This window comes from Thunnus albacares, chromosome 11 (genome assembly GCF_914725855.1).
Source record: "Thunnus albacares chromosome 11, fThuAlb1.1, whole genome shotgun sequence".
Lineage (NCBI taxonomy): Eukaryota > Metazoa > Chordata > Actinopteri > Scombriformes > Scombridae > Thunnus > Thunnus albacares.
The window spans coordinates 10,085,625-10,111,285 of NC_058116.1; the positions used below are offsets into that span (position 1 = coordinate 10,085,625).

The window sequence follows — 25,661 nt, forward strand, 5'->3', positions numbered from 1 at the left end:
AGCCTAATCGTGCACACACAAACAGCAGCAGAGTATTCTGGATGAGCCTGGAAACAAGAGCATAGCACCGGGTGATATGACCCCGTGTCAGAGTAGGGCTACAACTATCATAACAATCACCTGCTTTAGCACTGCACTGTACATTAGTCACTAAGGGTAAGTGTGTAGCTCCGTTCTGATGTATCCTGTCTGGTAATAATGTTTAATTTCCACATATAGCCATGTATGATTTGTATAATAAGCTGTTTGTTTACTTCTCCAAAGGTGCTGATCACCATTTACTGGCTGGGTAGAAGGGCTCAATGTGAGCGTTTCTATGATGGACCTTACTTGAATTTCAAGGCATTCGAGGGATTATTGGGCACAGCGCTATACAAGGTAAGACTCTATAAGGATACACGTGGAGCTTTCTTATCTATGATGACATGAAACAAAAGTGAAACCTTTCCTTCAGAAACCAGAAATAGAATGAATGAAATCCTCTTTTACGCCCGCTGCGCAGTACATTTCTGTATCCTCCCTGGTATGTAGACTATGTGCGGAAAAATTACTGCAATAGGCTGAGGGGGCTCAAGACTGCCACCCACGAAAACCAAAGCTACGTTAAGTCATAAATGACCTGATCCCTTGACTCAGCTATTTTAATCTTGTTTACAACATGACACACAGTTCACATAGTTTACATTTGGAAATAGCTGCGTCTTTCCTTGAAGAAGACTGTTTTTTCCCCTCCTCAGACCAGTGTTGAATTTGGCACTTTGCTTTCACACAGATTTATAGGTTGTAGTGGTGTGCGAGGCCACTATAATTCAACTGACTACAGGGATTTTCAGCAATAGCAGTTGGTTACAGCACGCCTTGTACATTTAGCTATGATAATCCAAGTTCATTGGCGCAGGGTTAGGCTGGGTTTAGTTTGTGGACTTGTATTGTCTGGTAGGATTCAGTGGATTATAGATCTAAAAATCTTTTCCTTTTATAGTGGCTGACAAGTTTTTGCTTGCTTGCAACCATGCTGCTTAAAGCGGTTCAGGGGCTTGCTTATGTGTTTATGTGCAATGACATTCTTTTCACGCAGTAAACACAGTCATCAAGGCTGCATGGATCATGGCGCTGTTTGTTCTAACAGTGATGGCAGTGAATGGGAAACAATGAGCTTTTTCATTTTAATTGTAGTATGCGTTGCCCCTTATAGACAGTATAGAAGAATGTGTTTACAGTAACGGAGTCTGCAAGAATGAAAGACTGAGAGGCCAGACAGTACAGACTTCACACTCTACATGGGAGATCTCTCATGCACCACACACACAGTGGAGCTAAATATTGTAATTGGCACCCTATTATCTGACTCTGTGTGTGTGTGTGTGTGTGTGTGTATGAAAGGCTCTCCAGGAATCGTCCAGTCAGAAGGGCAGCAACGTCAGAGACAGTGGTTTTGGAGATAGCTGGTACTCAGAGCGAGAGGAGCTCAATCAACTGAGAGGAGGAGGAGGAGGAGGCGGACACAGGAGAGAAGACTCCCTGGACAGTTTGGACTCTCTGGGTTCCCGACCCCACAGCATCTCATCTGACACCACTCTTAAAGGCAGCAGTGAGGGTAGGAGACGAAAATCATACACATTTGTACATCTGACAAAACCTCAAACCTCTTTCCTTTTTCTTTTTATCCTGCTAAAGCTGTCCTTATGATATTTAAGAGGCCACAGCATATGTTTATTTTTCATTCATGTTTTTTGTGTTATTCGAGATTGCCCCTCAACCATGGAAATAGTGTTCAGACTCTCTCAAACTGTTTCATGAATATTTATGTTCAAGTTCATCCATCTAGAACTTCAAATATTTGTGAACAGGGAAGATATGCTGCATCAGAGCCAGAAAATTGACTCACATTTGTGAAAACAAATACCTATTGCCATCTAGTGGTTTGCTTTTGAAAGTGAATATTTTGAGTGAAAACGTACCAAAGTCTCAAAGGAGGGAGAGACGTATCAACACCAAAGCCCATCTGCAAACTTGTATCATGACAGAAGTGTAGTATACTCTGAGAGAGGGAAGTGTTGGTCAGTACTCCCCCCTACTCCCCACCCCTAGAAGGAACAGTGAGACATTCCACAGCCGTCCACACCGGCTTGTAAATGAGGAGGCCTCCACCCCCTGCATCCCTCTTTTACTCCTCCAAACTCATGCCAGAACACATAACAACCCCCCCATTGGACCTCTTCACTCTTTATTTGGCCTTTTTGCAACTTCCTTCATTCCCCTTATTGGACCTCTGTCCTTTGCTTCTTCTCTCCCTCACTTTTCCCCACTTTTTTCATTCCCCATAACCTGTCTTACACGTGTTTGTCCTCCCTGCTCTCCTGTCCTGTCATCTTCCATGCTCCAGGTTGTTGCAGTGACACTGAGGCAGACTCTGTCTTCAGGATGGCTGAGAACAAGGACTCGCTCAGTTACCGCCGGTCTGTAGTCATCACACCCAAAGTCAGCTCCCAGTTTAACCAGTTCCTGCCCACTAAAGACAAACCCTCAGGCTATGTGCCTGCTCCATTAAGGAAGAAACGGGCTGAGCGCAATGAGGACAACCGGCGCAGCTGGGCCAACACCATGTACACAGAGGAGGAAGGCACTCTCACCAGGTACTGTTAGAATACACACAGCAGCACACACCTTGATCTATTTGAAGATGCTGTTTCTGAACTCACCCAATAAATGAAGTCATTATTCCATCTCTCTTAAAAGTAATGCTACAAAAAGTGATCCAGAAGTGCTGGGTTTACACTACAATCCTTGGTTTGTGCGTCAAACACCTGAAATCTACATTGTGGCTGTTTTTAACACTCTCCTCTCCCATTACTGTCGATGTTTGTGATACTGTTGTGATGTCTGCGAATGGTTGATGCTGGTGTGTACTGGTGTTGTGTTTCATTCTGCTGTGTTGTGGAATGACGACCTCAGTGACACAAGGCCTTCCTCTGACTGCCACGGCATCAGTCAAGGATCCCAGAATGCCTTGCCTGCGGCTCATCTACAGTGGGCCTACGAGTATGAAAGTGGCAGTGACTCGGATGCAGACCGACCGGACCCTGATCTTGTTCTGGATGACCTGGCCAGCAGACGCTTCCACAGCCCCTCCCCAGCACCCCCCACCAACTTTGCCATACCCATCAGTCCCCTGGCAGGGGGAAGGGCAGCTGGGGGTCAAAGGGGTCCCTGGCCTAAGGTCAATATGACCCCCAATGTTGCCCCTCAACAGAAGGTGACCTGCCTCAGGTCAGAGAACATGAAACGTGAACCGTGTGACTTTGATGTGCCTGCCTGATGAGAGCGCAAACTAGACCGCTTCTCTTATTCTCAGTTTGCATGGTTAATTGTAACCATGAGCAACATCTCTGGTCGTAGTGTGCTGCCTGCTAACAGTGCTCAGACGTCTTTGCATTTGCTACAGTTTGTTGGTTTCTCTTTGAATTGTTTTGTATTTTAGCTGCAGCACGTCTTTATTTGCCCCTTTTGATTTTAATGAGTTTGGAGGAGTGATTTGAGTTGGCAACCTGACTCCTCAAATCAATTTTTTTGCCTCCTTTAAGGTTTGGTTTTTGGCTTGCATTGGTTTGCCTATACTTGCATCATCTCATTTGAGAGCTGCTGTGCTCAAGGAACATGCTCCTTTCTGCGTGACTGGTGTGCTGTACTTGCTGAAAAATGCTTCTGACATGTGTGATTGGCTGTCTCTCTTGAGCAGCAGCGGCATCAACAGTGGGGAAATGAAGCCCACCCAGCAGGGCTCCGTGAGGGTGGACCACCGCCGAGCTGTGTCCACCGACAGTCTGTTCAGGGAGATATACGGTGACTCTGAGGAGGATGATGATGAGGTGGGCTATGCTGATCCCATCCAAGATGATCTCTACACCCGCAAGATGGGCATCAAACCCCAGCCTGCTGGGAATGAATCTTATAACAAGTTCTTACCCAAGTTCTGGACGCCCGAAGAAGACATTCACATACAGAAGATCAAACTGGGCTCTCAGAAGAGACCATGGTACAAAAGGATGCAAGGCTTCAGGTGTGTAAGGGCATTAAAATCCAGATGGAATACATCATTTATGTTTTACAGAGTAGCAATCACATAGATTCAATTTATTCCCTGCTTCTTGCACAATCTTTCCTCTCTTTTCTACCTGCCACACTTGATTTTGCTATACTTGAATATTATGCATGCCAGTTTATCCTTTGAGGTCCTAAGATCCAACATTTGGTGTTCTATCATTCACTGCATTTTTCTGTACACTATCAATTTCTCCCACTTACGTTTCTTTCTCTTTCCCTACCACTGCTTTCTATTATTCCCCCTCTTTACCCTCTCTCTACTTCTGTCCCCTTTTCCTCCGTCCACCCTGCTGTCCTCGGCTGTAGCCGTAAGAAGTCGGGCTCTTCTTCAGATGATTCAGACTATGACATCAGTCCTTGGCTCTCTTCTGCCCCCTCTCCCTCCGGCCCCTCTCCCTCTCACTCGCACACACACGAGGCCTCGGCTCACACCACCCTTGTTGTGGGAAAAAGGTCGATACAGCTGCATGATTGTGACGATGCAGTAATACTCTAGAACATCTAAAATTTCTTAGAGAAATATAATTGGCTCCTGTTGAGGCTGAATTTCTGATGAGATGCTTTCTATTATACTAAGGATAAACACACTGTCAAGTTACTGGAGTTGCCCTAACATGCTTCGTAAAGCAGTTTGCTTGCACTGACCTTAGTGGAAAATAGGCTGTGTCTCAGCATTATTCTATTTTTATTTTTATTGCAGCCTATTCTAGTGAAGACTATATTTTTTTATAGCAACTAGTTGCTATGTAGTGCGGTTTTATTTCATAGCAGTGTATTTGTAAAATCCTGATTTGATCAACATCTGTTTGAATCAAATACCAATATGGCTGCTTGTTGTATCTCTCCTTCCTGTTCTTTCTCTTTGACCCAGTTCACATGCATGCACTTATCACCTTTCTGTCCTTTTCTCTCCTTTTGCCGGCTCTGCAGTCCTAATATCCAACCACTCACTCCCCCACATCTCCCCAAGATACAGCCCCCTCTGTTAGAGACCCCCCCTCTGGTGTTTGCCCCAGTGGACCCCGCCTCCGGTCCCAAACTGGTCAAAGGTGAGAGGTGGTCCCTCCTTGGGCGCCAAGACCCCCGTGAGCCCCAAGACACCTTTGATTATGAAAGCATTTCTCCCGACCTGGAGAATGATGACATGTTTGCCAGGCGCACCCTGGCCTTCCAGTCCAACATGGACCTGGCTATGATGAAGACTCACCTGTCTCCTAACCGTCGTATCTACACGTCTGAGCCGCAAATCAATATCGTCACCCAGAAACATCTCCACGACAGCAACGAGGAGAGCGATTTCCCTGATATCGAGCAGGACGATGTGGTCTATCGTAAAGAGAAAAGCCAGCAGGCTCAGCAACAACGGCCCCTCTCAGGTGCCCCTGACAACTACGCCCCTATGCCCATCCCAGAGCCCTGGGCTCTGCCTCCTGATCTCAAGGCCAGACTCCTGTGCCCTCCATGTCCTCTGACACAGGAAGCAGCGGCAAATAAAGAGAATCAGATTGAGAAGGAGACACGTCCAAAAACGGATGACATGCTGGTCCGGAAGCTTGGAGTGTGTTCTGATCATAACCAGGGGTCACTGAGAGACCCGTCAGCCAATCAGATGACTCCGTCAGTGCCAACTTCCTGTAGTGAAGGTGACCTGCAGAAATGGCAGGCTATAAGGGAAGCCAGTCAGCTAAGATATAAGAAGAGGCTAATGGTGGAGAGGCTAGCCGCTCTGAAGTTGTAGAAACAGATTGCTGTGACAGTGTCTGTTAGCTTCTCATCACTCTGTAGACATTTTTTGTCTCTCATTTTTTTCTGTGCCATTTCCATCTTGAGATATTCTGTCTGATGTTGAAGTGGTGTAGACTGCATGTTTACCCAGCGTGAGAAGAATTCGTCTGATGGCCACAACAGTCACAGATGGAAGTTTTATTTATTTAAACCTTCTGCATTCACTGCTACAGCAACAACTCTGAACTTCAGCTTGTTTTAAATGTTTTTTGTTTCACTGAAATGAAAGGTCCTATCAAGTCATAGGGCCATTTAGTTAGGTTTTCTGTACAGTGGCGATATGGTATATATATAAATTTAGAATGAAAAACCAGATTGTACATTAAACCTATTGCTGTTGTGTATTTTGAAGTGTGGTTTGTGAACAAAAGAGCATAAATTCTCCTACATCACTGACCGAATTATTGGTACATCATGAGAACTGAACTGAACAGACTTGAATTCTGCATTTTACATTTTCTTTTTGATTTTCCCATCAGACTGAGTTTGCCTGTGAATGGAAAAAAAATATTCAAGCTTAATAAAGGAAATAAGAGACTATGTTATCTTGTGATGTAATGCATTGAATTGGCCAACTGTTGACCTTTCCTTGCACCTACAGTGACATGGATCTGACCCGAGTATAATGTTGTTTTTCTCAGTAAAAAGAACTTCACACTGACATATAAGGCTCAAAGTGCAGCAGCATGAGAGCACGCAAAGGTTCGAGCCTGAGTAATAACCAAATATAACATGCTGACAGTACCAAGAAGTGCAATTAAAGAGACGACATGAAAGCCTATAGAAATTCCCCATAGCTCTGAAGGAAGATGCGACTGGTGTGGACTCCATAGTAACCCAAACACAAATCTGTACTGCAGTGTTTACACATGAACAGACACACACAAGCACACACAAAGCAGCCATTTAACCTGAGTCAAGGCCATCTGGATTTACTTCACTTCCATATGTAAAGCCATGTTGCCAGTGACATCATCCTGGAGTCTCCAGAAAGGCAGCATTGTTTAGAGAAAGATACATGTCTGCACACTTCCCCAGACAACTGTCAGGGCAAGGAAAGGTGATACTGTGCTGTAAGCCTTCTGTATACACACCCTAAGCTCTATCCTCTTCAGGGTACAGGGAAAAACCAGCAGAGTCATGTATTGGCTGGGTTTAGATACATTTGAAGTTCACCACCTGGAGATGAGCAGGTCTCAGAGTCGCTAATCAGCCTCAGGCTCTTAAACAGGACCACTCTCAGGCTCACTATTCAAGGCCAATCTGCAGAAATGTGACTTTGTTGTCTGTGGTTCTCTCTGGTTTCCTAGACAGCGCCAAATGCGAGAGAGTATCGACGGGTGAGTTGATACGGGCTCCCAGGAATGTGGCACGTTTGCGTTTGCTCTGGCCTCTTACAGTCGCTCCCCGCTGCCCTCCTGCTTTTGTGCTGCTGTTCTCACTCTCTAGCTGCTAAATGCTGACACACAACATGGTGTATTGTATGGCACAGGGCCAAGTTCAGGGTGAGGGTGGGAGGGGTGGGGGGGGGGTTGGGGGGTGGGGGCGTTCATTGCTTCACAAAGCTCTATTGACAAAATAACAAAGTGAAAAGATTCATACAATAGCAATACGCTGGGTCATCTACCTTAACTGCAGCGTGTCCCAGTGAGAGTTATGACTGAGCAATAAGCACTCTTCATGCTACTGATAGCAATATGAGACGTGTGTAAATCTTTACAGGTAAGTGAAAAGACAGTGCATTTTTCCAAAGGCTGTGAGCTTTGAATAACTTTTTCTTTTTGCATGACAGGGCAGGCTGTGATATATGTTACTAACCCACTGAGCTTCAATTTCCCCCCAGTTTTTTTTTTTTTTTTGTTTGTTTTTTTGTGATAGACTCGTGTGCTGTGTTTGCAAACTAACACTCGGTCACAGGTTAAGTGTTTAATCCGTTTTATTGTCAGCATCAGTGTTAAATATATGGATGGGTGATACAAGTTTGAATATATTTGACAATTTGAACATTGGATGATGTTTTTTCTACAGCTTATTTGACACAATGGTAAGAAACAGTGCATGCGTACTTGGAGTGCAATTTTTTTTTTAACCTTTGCCTTCTTTTTTTTATACCCTAAAGCTTCGGCCAGGACATACAAACTGAGCATCCCCTCCACCTCTAACTTGATGATGCCCCCTAGTCTTTTTTTTTTTTTTAAGGTTTTCTCATGTTTACTCTTTCTCTCCACAGGAGCAAATCAACAAACGATATTCTGGCTGAACCCACCGCCGTCCGACAATTTTACACCGAAGAGCTGCAGAAGTATCGTGAGCAGATCAAGGAGAGTGAGGATAAATGGCAGGATGTGAGTATATCTGATATGTGTGCTGCACAGGAATGCTGGAGGATATCTGTTTGTTTCCCACTATTCTTGTTATATGAATCAAGGCAAGCTGATGGCAGAAAGTAGTTATGTTCTACAGGGAACATAACTCCCCAGCACAGATAAGGTTGAGGTGAAAGGTGAGCATATGATCTTTGGGATCTGTGGTATTAGAGTGGCAGGAGGAGAGCAGGTGGTGTGGTTGCAGTCTGTGACCATGGGGTGAAAAGAGAGCTGTTCAGATAGAAGCCAGAGATGGACGTAGACACTGATTGGTGCAGCACTGCCCTCTGGCTATGGACTGTCCTCATTTCCAAATCAGAGTGTTTGTGGCAGGAAGTTTCACATACTGTAAATACTAATAATAAAATGATTGTGATATGTTGTGATGTAATATCTAAGACCCCGATGAAAATATTTGAACTGAATTCATATAAAATTTAACTTTGGTGCAACTTATTTCTGGAAGTGATGCTCCAATTTTAAACACCGTTGATCCCTCATATGTGCTCATTCCTGGGTAGGAAAATAAACAAAACAGGTATTCACATACAGTATACATTATTGGCTGTGACGGTGGTATGTCTATCTGCAGTCTGATTGGTGTCATGGCAAAATAATGAGTCTTAAAGCGGCATTTAGGTCATACAGTCCCCAATACACGGGGGAGGTGAGCCGGGAGGAGCCTAAAGCACACAAATAGAACACCTTCAAATGTAGCCCTTTCTCTCTCTTTTTTTGTCTTTCTCCTTCTCAACTTCACTCCTGTCTACTGAACAGTTAGCCATGCAACACAACCAAGCAGTTTTATCCAGATCTTACTTGAATTGTCATGAAATGATGCACAAGGTGATCTGGTCTTGTTTTCACTGCAGGACTTGAGCAAGTGGAAGAACCGACGCAGGAGTGTCAACTCTGATATAGTGAAGAAGAAAGAGGAAAGGGAGAAGATAGAACAGATCACATTCGGCGGCAGCAACAGAAGGTCCAAGACCTTCAAGGAGATGCAAGAGGAGAGGTAAGGGAAAACACACCTGATGTCTTGATGAAGTTCAGATAAGATAAATGGCACTGACTGTTAAATTTAGTACCATACAATTTCTATTTTTATGTTTAATCTTGTACTTGACTAAAAAGCAACAAACACTGAATTTGTTCCTCTTTTACACAATTTTTTTACCCTCGGAGGGGGATCCTTTGCTTTTCATGACAAGGTAATGAAACAAAATGTATGCATGAGAAGTTCTGTGGTATTAAACACAGAGACTACAGGATTACAGGAGTAAATGAGGAGACTCTCTGTAATTGTGCCTTTAGTCAGTGTGAAAGTGTAATCTAATCATGGCTTACAACCTGCCTCCCCTTTTTGTCCCACCTCTCTCTACCCTCCTCTTTTCAACCTGTGCTCTTCTTTCTACTCTCCTCCCTTTCACTCTCACCCCCCTCATTTCATCTTCGGTACCACCTCTTTGTACTTGTCCCCTTCATCTTCCTGAATTGCATCCCTTTCCATCGCTGTTTTTTATTTTACCCATCACTGTCCACTTTTTTCCTATTTACCTTTTTATCCCATCCCCCTTTTCCTCCTCTGTCCTGTCTACAGAGAAAGTAAAGGAGTGAACAGCATTGGCAGTCGTCTTGGGTCTCTCTCTTACAACGACGAAGACGTATTTGAGACACCTGTCATTTCCCCTCGTACCCGAACCCTTCCTGCCAGGAGCTACACTATTGACACTCCACACTATTTCTCTGACCGCCCTGAGCCTTCTCTGAAAGAGGACAAACCCCCTGCTGCCTCCCCAGCTACTGGCAGAGCCGCTAGCCCCCCTCCCATCTCACGGGAAGCTGACATTGTGGACAGTTCTGCCAGGAGTGACACCACAACCACCATCACTCCCATCAGCCGCAGCTCTCTCCACAGCCTGCAGGCTCCAACAGCTGCACCTCCTATGCGGAGGAGTCCTGTCTCAGAACCCACCAGCACAGCCAAGACAGAGGAGACCTCAACCACAGCCTCCTCTCTTCGCTCCATACAAAAGGTGCCGGAGCCAAGGCGCCCATTGTCGGGCACACATACTGAGGCGGAGGCCCCCTCCTTTGGTTCCCTGTACAAACAACCACCACAGCACAGCTCAATGGAACCCAAGCCTCCCGGGGTGTCTCGGGTTTCCGCCTCCCTCCCCAGGAGCTACCAGAGATCGGATAGCGCACGTCTAACCTCAGTTGTCACGCCAAGGCCCTTCGGGACCCAGTCTACCCGCATCACCTCACTTCCCCGGGCCTTTACAGTGAGTACTAGATCGTTCTACATCTAAATACAAACTAAACCTGTGTACGGCATGAGGCTGAAGGACAGTAGAGGGCAGGAGGAGACCGTGTTTGTTGACAGTTAGAAATCCTTGCCTCGTTGATCAGGTACAGTTGAATTTGTTTTGAGTACATCAGAGTTTCCCAAGAGTCCGATCTGATTACTGCGTGAATAATGGATGAAGCTAGTGTTTTTATAACGCTAACTCATCTAGCAGAGCTACTATTTTCAGCCTCCTTCACATTCATTACAGTCGTAGTAAAGGGAAAGTACATCATTTTTAATTATTTCTGGGGAGTAATCTAGGGATTGTCAAGGGAAGATAGTGAATTCTTAAAGTTGACAACACATTCATCAATTGATACCTCCCTATTCTAAGGTCTTTTAGGTTAAAATAGATTATTATCTTAATGACATCAAAGTTCATCTTAAGACTCATTCTCTGCATTCTTTTCCGGATAGATGGATGACTCTAACAAGCGTGTCAACGGCGGCGTCGATGTTTCTAAGAAGACGTCTGTGCCGAGCCGCTATCACCAGTTCATGACCTCTGAGGATGAGGCTCACTCCCAGTCCAGCTCAGCCAACAGCAGTGAGGATGAGGAGGAGCAAGAAGAGACCACAGCAAAAAGTGTCACCTCAACCCAGCATGTGTCACCTGTCCCAGCTGAGGTCAAGAGTGAAGCTCCAGTCAGTCCCGCTCCAGCCAAAGATAGCAGCCAGGTACTCAAATGACCTACTGTTGACAAAAACAGATCAGCTTTTTCTGTTGGCAGCATTGAAGGCTTTGAAAAATAATACATGCATTTGTTTAACAAATTTTATCCAAGACCAAACAATCAAGTCTACTTTTACTATAGCTTTGTGCTCAGTGAACCCTGATGCATCTTTTAAAAATAAATGATTTTTCTTATGTAAAAGTTGCTAAAAAAAAAAACCAGTTTGCTGCACAGTAAAAATGAGAAGTTTAGCAACAGGTTGGCATTTAATCAACAGCCATAAATGATTAATACAAGGATTTGTTTCCAAAAAGCAATCCTGCCAACACACAGACACAACCTAACACGCTGACTCCTCTCCAGAGCGATGGAAAGTCATCACCATTTGTACATTAAACTCTGTCGTGTGTATGTGAGGAGCTGTTGCTCATCTCTACTCACCTGTGTTGATGTTTGGTTTCTAGGAGAGCTACTGTGAGATGCGGATCAGCCTAAACCAGAAGCCCAACAGCAGCAAAGACTTTGGCTTTCAGGCGACCTGGGATTCAACTGGAGTTCGCGTCACATCTATCTATCCAGGTAACAACAGAGAAATTTCAGAGATATGCCTTCAAGGAAAGGGATTTGGATTGTATGGGTGGAGCTTTATTCATCCTCTAAATTTGAAATGTGTGAAGGTTAGCCAAACTGGCAACCTTAAACGTTAACATTCCCAAATGTAAAGCCCAGTGGAAAAAGAACAAACAGGCAATGGTCAAAAGCTGACTGATGTGTGTACAGATACAGTACTTTAGTGTTAGAAAGCAGCACACATGCTATGAAATATTTTACAGTCTGACACTGCTGGTTAGTTGTTAGCAGGTTTTCCAGTCCATTGCAGTGGCAGTGCCAGACCTGTGTATGTAGGACAACATTTATCTGGGTCAGATCTGCTGGGCCTGAACCTCTCTTTTTACTGAGATTCCCCTACCTCCACTTTACAGTATCCCATGCATTATAATAACTTATAAGTAATACTTGTAACACACACACACACCAAACAAGACATGAGCAGTATTTGTCACCCAAAATATATTGTAAATATGTGCATACAGTTCCATTTTAAATGATACTAATTAAAAACATAGACTGCCTTTATAAAAAAAAAAAACTAGAAATGTTCATGTCAAAAAATTTAAAGGGTAACTCCATCGATTTTACACATCAAAGTCTGTTTACAGGTCTTAAGGAGTACTACTGCATATGTGAAAAAAAGTTGCATAAAGCCTTTTGTGGCTCCAGACGGAGCTGAGTGAAGTTGGTTTATTGGGCTGAAGACCTCTGTAGCCCACTCCTCATCTCTGCTTGAGGCTACATTAGCCGCTACTAGCATAACACACCCAAAACTGTGCGGTCGAGTGGCATTGAGGCAATGAAGGAGCCAGGTTTTAATAAGGAAGAAGAATGCATGGAATATAAAAGACAATAACCCTCGTTCTGCTGCATCGATTTTGATCTCTTTCTTTTTTTATAGGAGTGCAGTGCTAAATTGGAGTGTTTAAAACAATCACTTCATTGCAAGTTTTTTTTGTTCCAATTAATGGAAGAAGTCACTGTAATGGTGGAATCAGACACCTTCTCTGCAGCTAATGTCCCGTCCTTTGCCTCATACAGGCAGCCCAGCCGAGATGTGCCAGCTTCAGGCTGGGGATGAGGTGCTGACGGTGAACGGGCACCAGGTGGCAGAAATGAGCTACACAGGCTGGAAGGCTGGCATGGAGGGGGCCCTGCAAGAGGGCAGTCTGGTCATGGACATACGCCGTCATGGGAAGAACAGTGAGTCACCTGGACAGCGTGTGTGTGTGTGTGTGTGTGTGTGTGTGTGTGTGTGTGTGTGTGTGTGTGTGTGTGTGTGTCATAAGCTACTTTTGGGGACAAATTTCAGACTTAGGACCAGTTAAATTGGGCGGCTTGTCCAACTGGGGACAAAAGCCATGTCCCTAATTGGGACAAAGCTGATTTTTGGGTCAGTGGTTAAGGTTAGTGTAAGGGTTAGGGTTAGGTAAGTAGTTGTTATGGTTAGGGTAGGAAATGAATGTAAGTTTATGTTATGTCCCCAAAAGAGACCATGATCTGATATGTGTGTTTGTTTGCGTGAGAGCAGGAGATACAAAAGGAATGAGACATTTTAAGGGTTGCATTCCTGGACTGACAGTGCTGCTTACCCTGCTTGCATTGCTAAACAGCTCTGACACTTTAAATTGATCCGTAAACTATTGTGAAATCATCCATGAATGATGACAGCTAAATGGTGAAAGCTCGGTAACTGTGTTTCTGTTCTGAAGAGGGGAGACTGTTATTGTGTTGACCTCAGTGGTTTTAATTTCTACTTTTTTTCTGTGTGCATTTTTCTTTTTCCCATTTTTGCATATTCTTTCATCCCTCCTTTTCCTGTAATTTCTACTAGTAGTTTCTCCTTTTTTTTGTCCTTTTCTGTCTCGTCAGCATTCCTTTCTATCCATGTGGTATTTTCCTTGTGGAGGAACTAACCCAGCTCAGGTCTACGCTCCTCTGAGTGCAACTGTGCTGTTTTCACAGTGTTAGTATAACAGGCTTATTTGTTTCAACGGCGTCAGAATCACCTTACAAAAATAATAAACCACCCAGCGTAGCTCACTTGATCTAACATGCAGTACTTGTTAAAATAGTTTAGTGAAGAGCTGTGGTTGTGAGCCTGTTGAAACACTGTGTGGATTTATGGGAGCTTTAATAGGCTACATGGCTAAGGGAAGGTGGTTTCTCTGTCACCCCCTGCTGCTTTCTATAATAACACCGTAACAGCAACCTTGTCCCCTGCTTTATAGTGTTCTCTATGTAAATAGGCAATTCTTTGTCAAATGTTGGGTTTCACATATACAATACTATGATTACATACACACATGCACAGAAATCGTGGTTTTAAGTGCAAACACACATCCTATTTTTTGCTATTGCATTGTCTGCGTGCAGACTGGGACAGAGATCAACCTTCCTTGCCATTTAAAAGCCATAAGACCATCAATCTGACCAGTATGGATCATCCGATACTTCTAGGTCCCCCTGACACAAATGCTGTCAACTCCAGCCTGGATTTCACCTCACGCACATCCACGGACGTTCCACCATCCAAAGAGGCCCCGGCCTACCCAGTTGTCGTAAGTATCCCAGAATCACTCAGGTTGATTCAGGTTTGATCCATTTTTATTTCTGTATTGTTCCTGATGTCTTTTTAATGAATGCACACCCTGCCGTGTCTCCCTGCAGGATGTGGCTTCAAACGGAGTTAATGGCGGTTTCCGTGAGGAGCCAGTGACCATGAGGAACAAAGGTAAAGAGCAGAGTACACAATCAATAAAGGTTATGAAATCTTGATGACTATTTCTGTACTTAATACCAGTAGGTGGTGTAATTTTCTTGACTTAAACAACATGGATAATATTAATGGACATTTACTGTGTTTAAAACACAATGATGTAATAAAACCACCATCAGCACCATTTGATTATGACAGAGCTTAAGCAACATATAATGTATGTGAAATTCATGGTAATGTGTTAGAAGTATAAGATGGTATCTCCCCTGGTAAAACGTGTTTTTCTCCTCTGTTGTGCCTCACTGTATCCTGTTCTCATCTCTCATGTAGAATCAGAACCCATATCTTTGAAAAACTTAAAACGGAGGTCAGAGTTTTTTGAACAAGGTAAAAAGCACTGATCAAAGCAGGGTGGGGCTCTCAATAATAATGATGGTGTCTGTGTAATTCGGTGGCTGGGTTCTCTGTGCTTTTGTCTTACTGAATTCCTCAGATTTCCAAGGGAGTTTTGCATGTTTTTTTTTTTTTTTGTCTGTCACACCCTCATGTTCAATTGAAATGCAACCTATTATCAATTGATAATGAGCTGTCTGGATTGAAATAAGATTCCTCCATGGCTCTGTTTTGGGGCTGATCCTTTATTTATTTATTTTTTGATGATCTTGTCTGGTGCCAGAGCTTAACCCTTTTGCTGTGCCCCTTCCTCCTTCAGGCTGCTCAGGGTCCAGTGTCAGTGCGCTGGTCTACCTCTGTGGTAAACAGGGTTGAGTGTGCAGTGATGTCCTCACCTTTGCCTTGTGCAACTAGGGAAACTGACATGCTGTTCAAACCAAGAGTCTAGGGAGATTATTGTTCAATGTGGAGCCCATTAAGGAATTCTGCCTTTCAAAGGCAAACAGCAGAAACAGTTCAACAGCTATATAATTTGTAACCTCCCCAACAAACAAAAAAGGTCAGATCTTGCACTCTGTTTGGACAGTCTTAACTAGGATAGTTTATCTGTTCTTACTTTTTCCCCCCTCATCATGATTTGATTTAGCTACTGCTTCATTCATGTGGTTTAACAAACTCAATGACTAAGATGTTGGGCAGGCTAACTTTTACTGCCTGCCCACCAACTATCCGTAAACAGCAGGATCGCAGTCATTGTGGTTTGGTTTTTACCTCGTTTTTGTAGTTCCTGAAAATGTTACTTTTTTTTTAAAGTTAATTTACACACACAGTATCTACAGCATAATAATCTTTATATGGTAAAACAGATGTCAGAAAGTCATATTCTGGTGTTAACTCAGTTTTGACCAAATTGTGTTAAATGTTGCCACTGCGTTTTGACTTTGTAGGGCAGAATTGTCTTTTCACAAACCTTCCTCCAAACCAAACAGATGCTTTTACCTTTATTATTGTAACACAAAAATCACAAAATTTCACAACGTATTGTGCTTTTTGTGAGGAAAACCCCCCATGAAATAAGAAAAATGAAATAAAAGTATATAAAAGCAACATTTTCAGCTCCAAAGGTTGGACAGCATGTCAGATACTCCACCAGCATAACAACCACAAATACAAATCATTCAATTGTGTTGTGTTTGTGGTATTTTTGATGTCCGGGTTTAACACATGGTTACATTTTTCACTTTGCTGCGCATGCTGTTAAAAGCATTCTCGTTGCTCTCCTGGCATGCATGTGTTGAAGTGTCTGTTAGCCTTTCAGACTGGCTGTGCTGTACATGTGTGCATCTTATGCATGCTGCTGATGTGTGTTTTTTTCTTTTCAGTTTGATTGATCTTGCTGTCCTCACAATCTGTTTATTGATTTTCCTATTCAGAACTATTGGGCTGACATCCAATGTAAATGGCTATTAGTGGGTGATCTTGAATTGAGAGAATCAATAAGTCCTATTGGGTGAAATTTGACCTTTGTTGAAAACATCAATTACTGTTGTGGTTTTAAATGTCATGTTGAATGATGAATTGGTACTTGACTTAAAAATCAAGTCGAAACTTTAATAAGCCTGTCAGCTTTGTGTTGTTGTGGTATATGGCCTAAAGGTTGACTTGTATATTTATGTTCCATTGCTCTGCCTGTGCATGCCAGAAGTATTGACTGGATGATTTTCTTTCTTTTCAAGGAGGATCAGAGTCTGCAGCACCAGATGTAAGTAGTAGCATTACATAAAGGGCAGCTTTTGTCTCTTTGGTGTTTGCTCTTCTAGCATGCCAACATATTTGAAAGCAGCTACGACAGTTATTACAAAGCCCAGACCAATCATTAAGTATCTCACGCGGGCCTCTTTGGTAGTTCACTTTAGAGACAGGTTTACTCTGCTACTTAAGCCTTTCAGTCACCCAATTACTCGACATAATTGCCGGGGCTTTCATTTTGATGTATCTTTGAAAATGGAGAAGCTCGAGAACCTAATGATAAATGGTGTTGTTTTGTTGTATAAACCACTCAACCTGTCATTTTGGGCTGTATAGATTGATGTGACTTGACAACACCAAATGTGAGTAAGAATGTCATACAGAGGTCACTACCTACAAGTATAACAGTAACATTACTTCTAAAAAAACAAAGCTTTTTGTTTGTTTTTTGTTGTTTTTTTTGCTCATCAGCAGCTAACTGCTGTTGCTTCAAGTTTTTAGCTGTTGCCTTAACAGTTTGTAAGACTGAACGTACAAGCCTGTACATTCACCTTGCATGTCTGTCTTCTCTGTCTTCAGATACCTGTTCCTTCAATCACTCCGGCTTCCAGCCGCTGGTCTTGGGACCCAGAGGAGGAGCGCAGAAGACAAGAGAAATGGCAGAAGGAGCAGGAGCGCCTCCTACAGGTACATAAAGTTGCATTCATTTAGTTATAATGTTTTGGTACAATTTACACTCAGTTGCCAGTTTAGTAGGCACACCAAGCTAAAACGAATACAGTCTAAAGAACTGTTGAGAAATTAATGAGGTGAAATCGCCCTTCAAGGTCAATTTTCCAGTGTTCACTGAATTGGAGTAAAAAGGTGGATGATGATGTATTTATGATAAGCGCATGGTGGATATGATCAAAAGCTTCAGAACAGCTACTAAATGGAGCTTGTGGTGATTGGTTGGTGAACTGCTGTTTCTTAGGTCAAGATTGAACTTTAAACTTCAGCTCTCTAAAACAGTTTCAACAAGAATTATAAAAAATTAACATCTGTAAAGGTACGATTTATTGCAGGGCTGTTGTATTAGACTGCATTAGTTTTAGCTAGGTGACCTAACAAACTGGCAACAGAGTCTGAAGTTTATTAATAAAACTGGAAATACCAAATGAAGCAACCTCACAATTCATTTGATCTTAAATACCCTTCTGGAAATCTGTTCCTTGTCCCATCTGACAATGAGAGGCAGCACAGAGCACTCAAGTGATAGACTAGGATGTCCTCACATCCAGTAGAGACTGCCTCTAATTGGCAGAAAACTTATGGTAGGACAGCGCTCAGACAGCTGGAATTTAAAGCATCTATCAAGTATCCAACTTAAATGTAGTAGTATTCTGTCAAAACATTTTTCTGAGGGTGTATTTCTGGATCAAGATCAAAGGTGTACAAAGAACAGTGCTGATGTAGCCGGGAAGGCTTGTTACTCCTCCAGTCTTATTCCCTGTTGGATAAACGGCCTGATTTCATGATGTGCCAGGGAGACTTCCTGCCCAGGGCAAGCTTCTCTAGGTTTCAGGATGGTTAGATAACATGTAGGCGAGCTTTGAGTTGAAATTATCTGAAAATGATACAGCTATGTATGTGTATGATTTTTTGTTGGGTTGTTTTTCCTTTTTGTTTGTGTGGTTTTGGGGACGGGGGTGACTGTGCATTAAATGGGATGACCTCTGACCTCTCCACCTACCTTTTCATCCAGGAGAAATACAAGCGCGACCAGGAGAAACTGCAGGAGGAGTGGCTCAAGGCTCAGCAAGAGATTACCAAGAGTGGAGACCAACAAGAAGTAAGAAAAGTATTTTATTTTGAATTTATAATGGCCTAATACCTGAAACATCAGCTGGAGAGTATTAAAATGGCACAATAGGTTCTGCCTCATAGCACTAAATTGTTTAAATGTATCCAAAAAGCTTTGATAGTGTTGTTGATTGAGATTGCTGTAATTATTCAGCGATTATGTGGCCAGGCACTGGTATTTCTGGCTTTTAAAACACAGGCTCAATTCACATAACTCAGAATGAAAGCGAGAGCAGAAGTCTGTCTGGTCATGTGAACATTCACACACACAACACACAGCAAGGCTAAGCTTGCTGTAATGTCTTTCCAGCTCATAGTTTTGCAACAAAAACTCCCCTGATTGGAATTTCAAAACTCTTGTTGGTTTGTCACCTCAGAGGAGTTGCTCCATTGTTGTTGCAGTTCCTTCTCAAAGTTAATGGAGGTCAGATTACTTAATGTCATCATGTGTTAGAAAAACTTCCCCTTTTCTCACGTTCCTTGTCTCTGGCAACCACAGAGCCTGGATGTGAACAGCCACAGCATCAGCCCACTCTCGCCCCTCTCTCCCGTCAGCCAGCCCACTCCTCCTCCGTGGGAAGAAGAAGAGAAAAAGAGAAAGGAGGAACAAGAGCGCCAAAGGCAGGCGGAGGAGAAGAGGAGGAGGGAGGAGGAGGAGCGAGAGCTTCAGCATCTCCAGGAGGAGAGGAAGAGGAAAGAAAGGCAGGAGGAGGAGGAGAGGAGGAGGAGGGAGGAGGAAGAGCTGATATGGCAGAGGAGGAGAGAGGAGGAGAGGCAAGAGGAGAGGAGGCGACAGGAAGCTGCAGAGCAGCAGCGCAGAGAGCGGCAGCAGTGGTCAGTAGAGACAGTGATCCTCCTGTAAAACTTTACTCACGTCCTCATCTGTCCTTCACGCTGATAACAACACATTCAAGTGTAAAACATAACATGCTTTACTGTCTGTGCATTAACATAACTCCAACTAACATGTTTGCATGTGCTTTGTCCTCCACCTTTGTGCTGTAACGTTCTCTCTCTGCATACTACCCTTCACTAAAGGGCTGGTAGCTCCAATGCCTTTGCCAATGTCCAGCCTGCACTGTCCTTTGCAGACAGGTTAGTACAGGAGAGAATGTGTATGTGTTTGTCAAACTGCAGCTGCAGTCATACTCCAAAGAAAATGCTTCTCTTCATAGAGCTTAGCAGCTAATCGCACTGATAAAACCTAAATCACATACTTTTTTTTCAATAAGTTCGCCTCATTACCTATTTTAATGAGTAATAATACACTTAAAACACCTAAATATAAATAATCTTTGCAAAGATAAATAATCTTTGCAACACCAGAATTGCACCAAAGCTGCCAAAGCAATACAAACAATAACCCTGCCAAAACACCAGCCCCGTTGTGTTTTTTTTAGCACAAACAAGAACCCTTTGTCACTGAAGGATAATCTTTGAAGCAGGAAATCATGTTTTTCATGTCTTTTGTCATTTTTTTAAACACATTTCCCAGTATTGGCCCATCTTTGCTGTATATCTGACATGCTTGCTGGCTCCATTTAAGCAGAATCGTTCTAACAACATCCCTTTATATAAGCAGTCATGAAATTGGAAGTCCTCCAGCAAGTGGGTTAGGTCTCCAACTGAGATGGGAATTACCTGTGACTGGTCTGCAGTCAGCACTTTCTTAATATAACCATAAAAAGTAGGGTTTCTCTGTGCGGTATTTGGTGTATCAAAATGCTTTTCACTTGAATATTTGGTTGTAAAAAATATCTAGATATATATGAAAAGAGATACTTTAAAGGACCAGTGTGTAGGATTTAGTGGCATCTAGTGGTGAGGTTGCAGATTCAACCCCTCCCCTCACCCCTCTCTTTCAAGCGTCTGCGAAGCGTTTCACAAAAACACAAAAAGCCCTCTCTAGAGCCAGTGTTTGGTTTGTCTGTTCAGGGCTACTGTAGAAACATGGCAGTGCAACATGGCAAGCTCCATGGAAGGAGACCCGCTCCCTATCTAGATATAAAGGGCTCATTCTAAGCTAACAAAAACACAACAATTCTTATTTTTTAATGGATTATACACACAATGAAAACATACTTATGAATATTATATTCCATTTCTGCCAAGTCCGTTCCGCTCAATGCCACTAAATTCTACACACTGCAAGCATGATTACTGTCTGTTTTTTAATTAGGCACTTACATGTGTTTTGTTCATTTGACAGGGCAAAGTCCAAATCATCTCCCCAGCTGGATGAAGAGCCTCAGAGGAAAGGTCAGTTTAGGTGTTATTATAAGGTCAGCTTTAATTAAGACAGAGGATAGTGCTGACTGTTTTGTGAATGCAATAGTGATAAAGTGTCAAACCAGAAATATTATATCATATTTTTTAATAAATGACTCCCATGTATTCATGCACGTATATGCGGCCCGTACCCCACTGTAGGTGGGTACATGCAGTCGAGGGGCATGGCTCACTGGCTGCTGGAAGAACAGAGGAGCATCCGTGACAAACACGCCCAGAGTCAGAGAGCTACATCAGAGCTGGAGATGGAGAGGAGAAACATCCTCAATGCCATGAGATACAGACAACCAGAGAGAGGTGGGCTCTGCCCCTGACGCTCCGCCTCTCCGTTCAATCGAAGTCAATCTGCTCATTATGAGCACTTTAATCAACTGATTAGTCAATTATTTCATTAAATCAAAACTTAAAGCTGTTTGATTAACAGTTGACCAGCCAAATGCTAAATCAATCAGTCAGCTGACCAGAAAATTACATACAGCAAAAACTATTAACTTATTGATTTCAGTGTGATTTGTGTCAGGTTGCATCTGAAAGAACCTTTTTCTTTTTCTTTTTGTTTAGAACAATTTTCTTATCACAGGCTGCAGCAGACCCTTCTGATAATAAGACATAATCGAACCCGACTTGTGAAACACTGTTTCTACATCATCACAGTCTCATTCTCTCTATCTCATTTTTCCAGTTTCTCTGCCCGTTGCCGGTCGTGATCTATTTATGACATCCCAGACACTTTTCATTTCACCCAGCATGTTTCGTTTTTATCTCTCCTCTCTGAGTGTAGCAACGAGTGGTGGAGTGGGTGAGATGTCGGGTCAGCAGCCCGTGTCGCAGGCCGAGCTGGAGCGGCAGCAGATCCTAAACGAGATGAAGAAGAAGACTCCGCTGCTGACGGACAGCAGCTGGATCCGCCAGCGCGCCGTCAACCCTGCCACCAACAAGGAGTCCAACGTGCCATACATGCGCAGGTACACGTACTTCCCAACGTACATACTCAAAAGGACAAAGTCACACAGAGGGTGACTCGCATCTCTGTTGTGTGATGGTGGTGCAGGGTTCACTAATGCAATGGTGGTTGGCTTAATAGACTCACTAATATCCTGTGACTTTAATCTGGCTACCAGTCTGACTTTGCCTCGGCAAATTTGCTTGTACCATTAATATATATATTTTTTAATACAAAAACTGATACAGCTGGTAGCCAGACGGTTTAAATGCCTCAACTAACCAGCTAACATAGGTGTGGCGTGGGTTGGCTTTGCAGAGGCGAGTCTCTTGACAACTTGGACACATCCTTCAACTCCTGGCGCTCATCATGGACACCCAGGAGCAACTCTCAAATCCCAAACTACTCTCGGCCTCACTCTGCCCTCTCCGGCAGTACTTCCTTTTATGGTGGCGGGTCAGGTGGGCGGCCCAGCTCCGCCATTCTGCCCTCTTCCTACTCCATGGGCTCCCTCCGAGGCAGGGCAGGAACCCCCTCATCCCCCTGGTCCCATCAGTCGCCTTCCCTCTCACCCTCCTCTATTTCACCCACCACCTCTCCAGAGCCTACATCTGAGGCTGGTGGCCCTCAGCAGCAGACCAGGTAAAATTAACAGCGCTGCTTAACATGCCAAACATGCTGCGTCTGACACCTCACTGGTATACTGGGTGGAACAATCATTGTCAGGGTGGTGATGTGGTCAACTATAATTCTGGATTGGGAGTGGTAATGTTTCTTTCACTTGTTATTCTTTGGAAGTTACTCTATTATGCTGTTGCATATGATATTTGTGTTTTATGTGACTTGCTCCATCCATTCACCCTTCATTCCCGGCCAAATAGGTTACACTTTTTCATACTTTTACACTTTTACACACTGTGTTTACTTTCATACAGATTCCCTGTTTAATTACACTTAACACAGTATTTTTTTGAGTTTGTGTGTGTTTTTTTGGTTCATGTGTTGTGAAGGCTCAGCCTGGAACACATATTTTCTGACAGTTGTTTATTGTTTTGTTTTTTTAATTTCAAAGTTATAAATCATTGTTGCTTGAGATTTTTTTTCTTATCAGGCAAAAAAAAACTACACTAAAACCAATTAAAACACAACAAACGTATGAGCAAAAACATTATTAAAATTTTTACATAATGTTTGTATGGAGCTATTGTCATCAGAGATTTTCTGTCATTTCAGCAATGGACAACCAATAATTATAAAAAATAAAACAAATTTCCAATAATTGGCCCATATTCAAGGGAAATACTTTTAAAAAGCCAATATTGGCCAGATGTTTTCAGTAAAAAACAACCACATCAGCCTGACCCTAGTGTATTCCGGTGTGAATATGTGTCTGTGTGAGTCTGTGTGAGTGTGTGTGTGTGTGTGTGTGTGCGTGTGCTTGCATTCATACATGCGTCATGCATGTGTGCTTGGCTCTCAAATCACAGCTGTGCATTCTGCAATCCAGGTCAGTGAGTGGCAAGAAAATCTGTACATTCTGTGACACCCCGCTGGGAAAGGGAGCAGCCATGATCATCGAGTCCCTTGGGCTCTGTTATCATTTGGGCTGTTTTAAGGTGAGAGTTCAGCTCCTGTCGGCCCGGAGCACAACGGCAGAACACCTCGGCCAATAACAACTAAACTAGATCCTTCCAGACTCTTTCTTTTATCACTAACCAACTAAATAAGATTGGATCTTAAGGTCCTGATCCCTTTACAGCAAAGTAGATTTTCTGTGATGCCAACAAGATCTTTATTTGTGCCAAAACCTGCAAGCCAAACTAATCAACCCCTTACTTTGTTTCTTTCTACCATCCTTAATTCTGGCTGATTCATCCTGGAACTTTAGTCTTCACTTGAGTGTGGTCTCCTGCATCTGAACAATGATCCTCCCCACTGTACCCAGTCTTTGTCTGTGTCCTCCCTTCATTTTTCTCTTTCTTTACATAGAGTCAAGGGCCTTCGTTCTGTCTATCCTCATTACTACTATTGTGGCACTTTTTGGGTTTGTTTTCACCAGCTGAGTAGCTCTTTAACTTTTCCCTTTCTTAAACCCTTCAGTGTATTGACTGCAAGTCTGACCTTGGAGGATCAGAAGCCGGGGCTGAAGTCAGAATACGACACAAGCAGCTCTACTGTAACTCCTGCTACATGCGATTCAAAAGTGAGTTCTTGATCCAGGCAATCGGCACACGGATATGTTGTTTGTTTTTTTTGGCTTTCTTCTAATGTAATGTTACTGTTTGTTTTCTTTTAGCTGGCCAGCCAACCTCCATGTGATGTGACTGTACTCCAGCAGATTGATGAAGAGACTACTTGTGACAACAACCCGTGAACATTGAAGTGAACATTGAAGCCATAGCAAATAGCTGGGACTCCCAACTTTGGACACACTTCCATTTATGATTCTTAAAAAACCGTTTGACTTGCTGATCATTTCTGTTTTTACAGTGTGTGATTGAGAGGGTAAGCTTGCAAGGAAGTTTTTCTCTAATGTGTTTATATCATATTAAGTATTACAGTTGTACAGTGTAAGGGTTCTGCATGCACCAGAGATTTCAATATTTTAGCCATGAAACTAGTCAAGCATTAAATTGCCTATACTATTACAGAGGCAGATCTTTCCAATGACCTTCACTGAGGCAGATTTTAGAGATACTGGGAGAAGTATCTAGGATCATCTCCTCTTATTCATGCTTCTTTTCCTGCAAGTCTTGCAATATTAACACGTTTGTTGTCCAAGGTATTCTTATAATGTCTATGTGCCTTTTTGTTTGTAAGAGGGAGAAGAAATTAAGATCATTAGTAGTCTTTCAAAATGTATTTAAAAAAAAAAAACGTCTGCTTGGATATCACTTGTCTGGAGTTTTCGCTTATAGATGGAAGATTGTACACATAAGCAAGTTTCCATGTGAAGAATATATCATTAAGGAATGGAATTGAGGCAAACAGTAACATTTGTAAATAAAATGGCTAAATGCTCATCTTGTGTGTTGTTGTTTACTTTTTTTTTTTTTTTTTTTTTTTAACAGTGAAATTGCATAAGTCTTTGCAATGATATTCCAGTATATGATGCAAGGTATTCCCTGCCTCTGTAATCAGGAATCATTATACTCATCGCTCTCTGTCGGTCCCTCTATTTCTCTGTAGCGCCACAGTCATACTGAAAGGAATTTCAATGAGCTTTTGTGCAAAAGTTCAGAGGACCTGCCTGCTTTGTGTTCTCCAAAGCCAATTTGTCATGCATATTTCATTCAGTGCGCATGCATTACATTTGATTACACTTTGATAAGCTATTTTCTTAATATATTCTGTCATTCTACCTGTTTCATGAAATGATATCTGCATAAACATATATTGAATATTCATACACTCTTGCCTGTTCATTTTGCAGCTCTCAAATGAATTTAAATAGCAAGGTAAGAAATTGTCCTCATTTTCCACGAATGGAAATAAGCTCTATTGAAGCAATATATGGAAATAAGTCGGACCGAGCACAAATTGGCTCTGTATTCTTGAGGTGAAGCACAAACAGCCCCTGGAGGCAGACATCTCAAATTCTTAGATTCCATTTTTAGATTTTTCTTGGCTCTCTCGTGGGAGAGAGATTTTAATCCTAATGCTTAGAAAACAAGCACGACCTGAATGGCGCCAAGCAGAGTTGAGTGGCTGAGAAATATAAAACCGTTCAGGATAAGTATCCCATCTTTTTCCTTCAAAGCCAAGGCCGCAACCAGTCTTTGTGGAAGGCTTTGACGTGGAGACTCGATTGGCTTGTGTGTGTGTGTGTGTGTAT

General features: G+C 42.8%; 2 protein-coding genes across 8 annotated transcripts in view; both read left to right on the forward strand.

Annotated features, from left to right (window-relative positions):
- lmo7a (LIM domain 7a) overlaps positions 1-24,849 on the forward strand; it is a 49,408-nt gene extending 24,559 nt beyond the window's left edge. For 3 of the 7 annotated variants that reach the window (XM_044364912.1, XM_044364913.1, XM_044364918.1), the window contains 26 exons: positions 265-378; positions 1,384-1,597; positions 2,387-2,636; positions 7,200-7,229; positions 8,120-8,234; positions 9,128-9,270; positions 9,856-10,540; positions 11,023-11,283; positions 11,744-11,858; positions 12,933-13,094; positions 14,268-14,452; positions 14,562-14,625; positions 14,941-14,997; positions 15,323-15,364; positions 16,740-16,765; positions 17,332-17,439; positions 18,497-18,583; positions 19,094-19,428; positions 19,633-19,689; positions 20,804-20,853; positions 21,025-21,180; positions 21,665-21,848; positions 22,145-22,468; positions 23,334-23,442; positions 23,927-24,029; positions 24,123-24,849. In XM_044364912.1, the coding sequence (XP_044220847.1) occupies positions 265-378; positions 1,384-1,597; positions 2,387-2,636; positions 7,200-7,229; positions 8,120-8,234; positions 9,128-9,270; positions 9,856-10,540; positions 11,023-11,283; positions 11,744-11,858; positions 12,933-13,094; positions 14,268-14,452; positions 14,562-14,625; positions 14,941-14,997; positions 15,323-15,364; positions 16,740-16,765; positions 17,332-17,439; positions 18,497-18,583; positions 19,094-19,428; positions 19,633-19,689; positions 20,804-20,853; positions 21,025-21,180; positions 21,665-21,848; positions 22,145-22,468; positions 23,334-23,442; positions 23,927-24,029; positions 24,123-24,145 (3,999 nt within the window). In that variant the 3' untranslated portion in view covers positions 24,146-24,849. The remainder of the gene's footprint in view (positions 1-264; positions 379-1,383; positions 1,598-2,386; positions 2,637-7,199; positions 7,230-8,119; positions 8,235-9,127; positions 9,271-9,855; positions 10,541-11,022; positions 11,284-11,743; positions 11,859-12,932; positions 13,095-14,267; positions 14,453-14,561; positions 14,626-14,940; positions 14,998-15,322; positions 15,365-16,739; positions 16,766-17,331; positions 17,440-18,496; positions 18,584-19,093; positions 19,429-19,632; positions 19,690-20,803; positions 20,854-21,024; positions 21,181-21,664; positions 21,849-22,144; positions 22,469-23,333; positions 23,443-23,926; positions 24,030-24,122) is intronic. The other 4 variants (XM_044364914.1, XM_044364916.1, XM_044364917.1 and 1 more) reach the window with 4 other exon arrangements.
- On the forward strand, positions 4,564-6,509 carry LOC122991702 (LIM domain only protein 7-like). Its single transcript, XM_044364919.1, has one exon. The coding sequence runs from the start codon at positions 4,928-4,930 to the stop codon at positions 5,840-5,842; it is 915 nt and encodes a 304-aa protein (XP_044220854.1). The 5' UTR covers positions 4,564-4,927; the 3' UTR covers positions 5,843-6,509.
- Positions 24,850-25,661: the final 812 nt, after the last annotated feature.

Bases quoted from the DNA above. Each gene is read 5' to 3' on its own strand.
- LOC122991702 (XM_044364919.1), top strand. From the start codon at position 4,928: ATGGCTGCTTGTTGTATCTCTCCTTCCTGTTCTTTCTCTTTGACCCAG.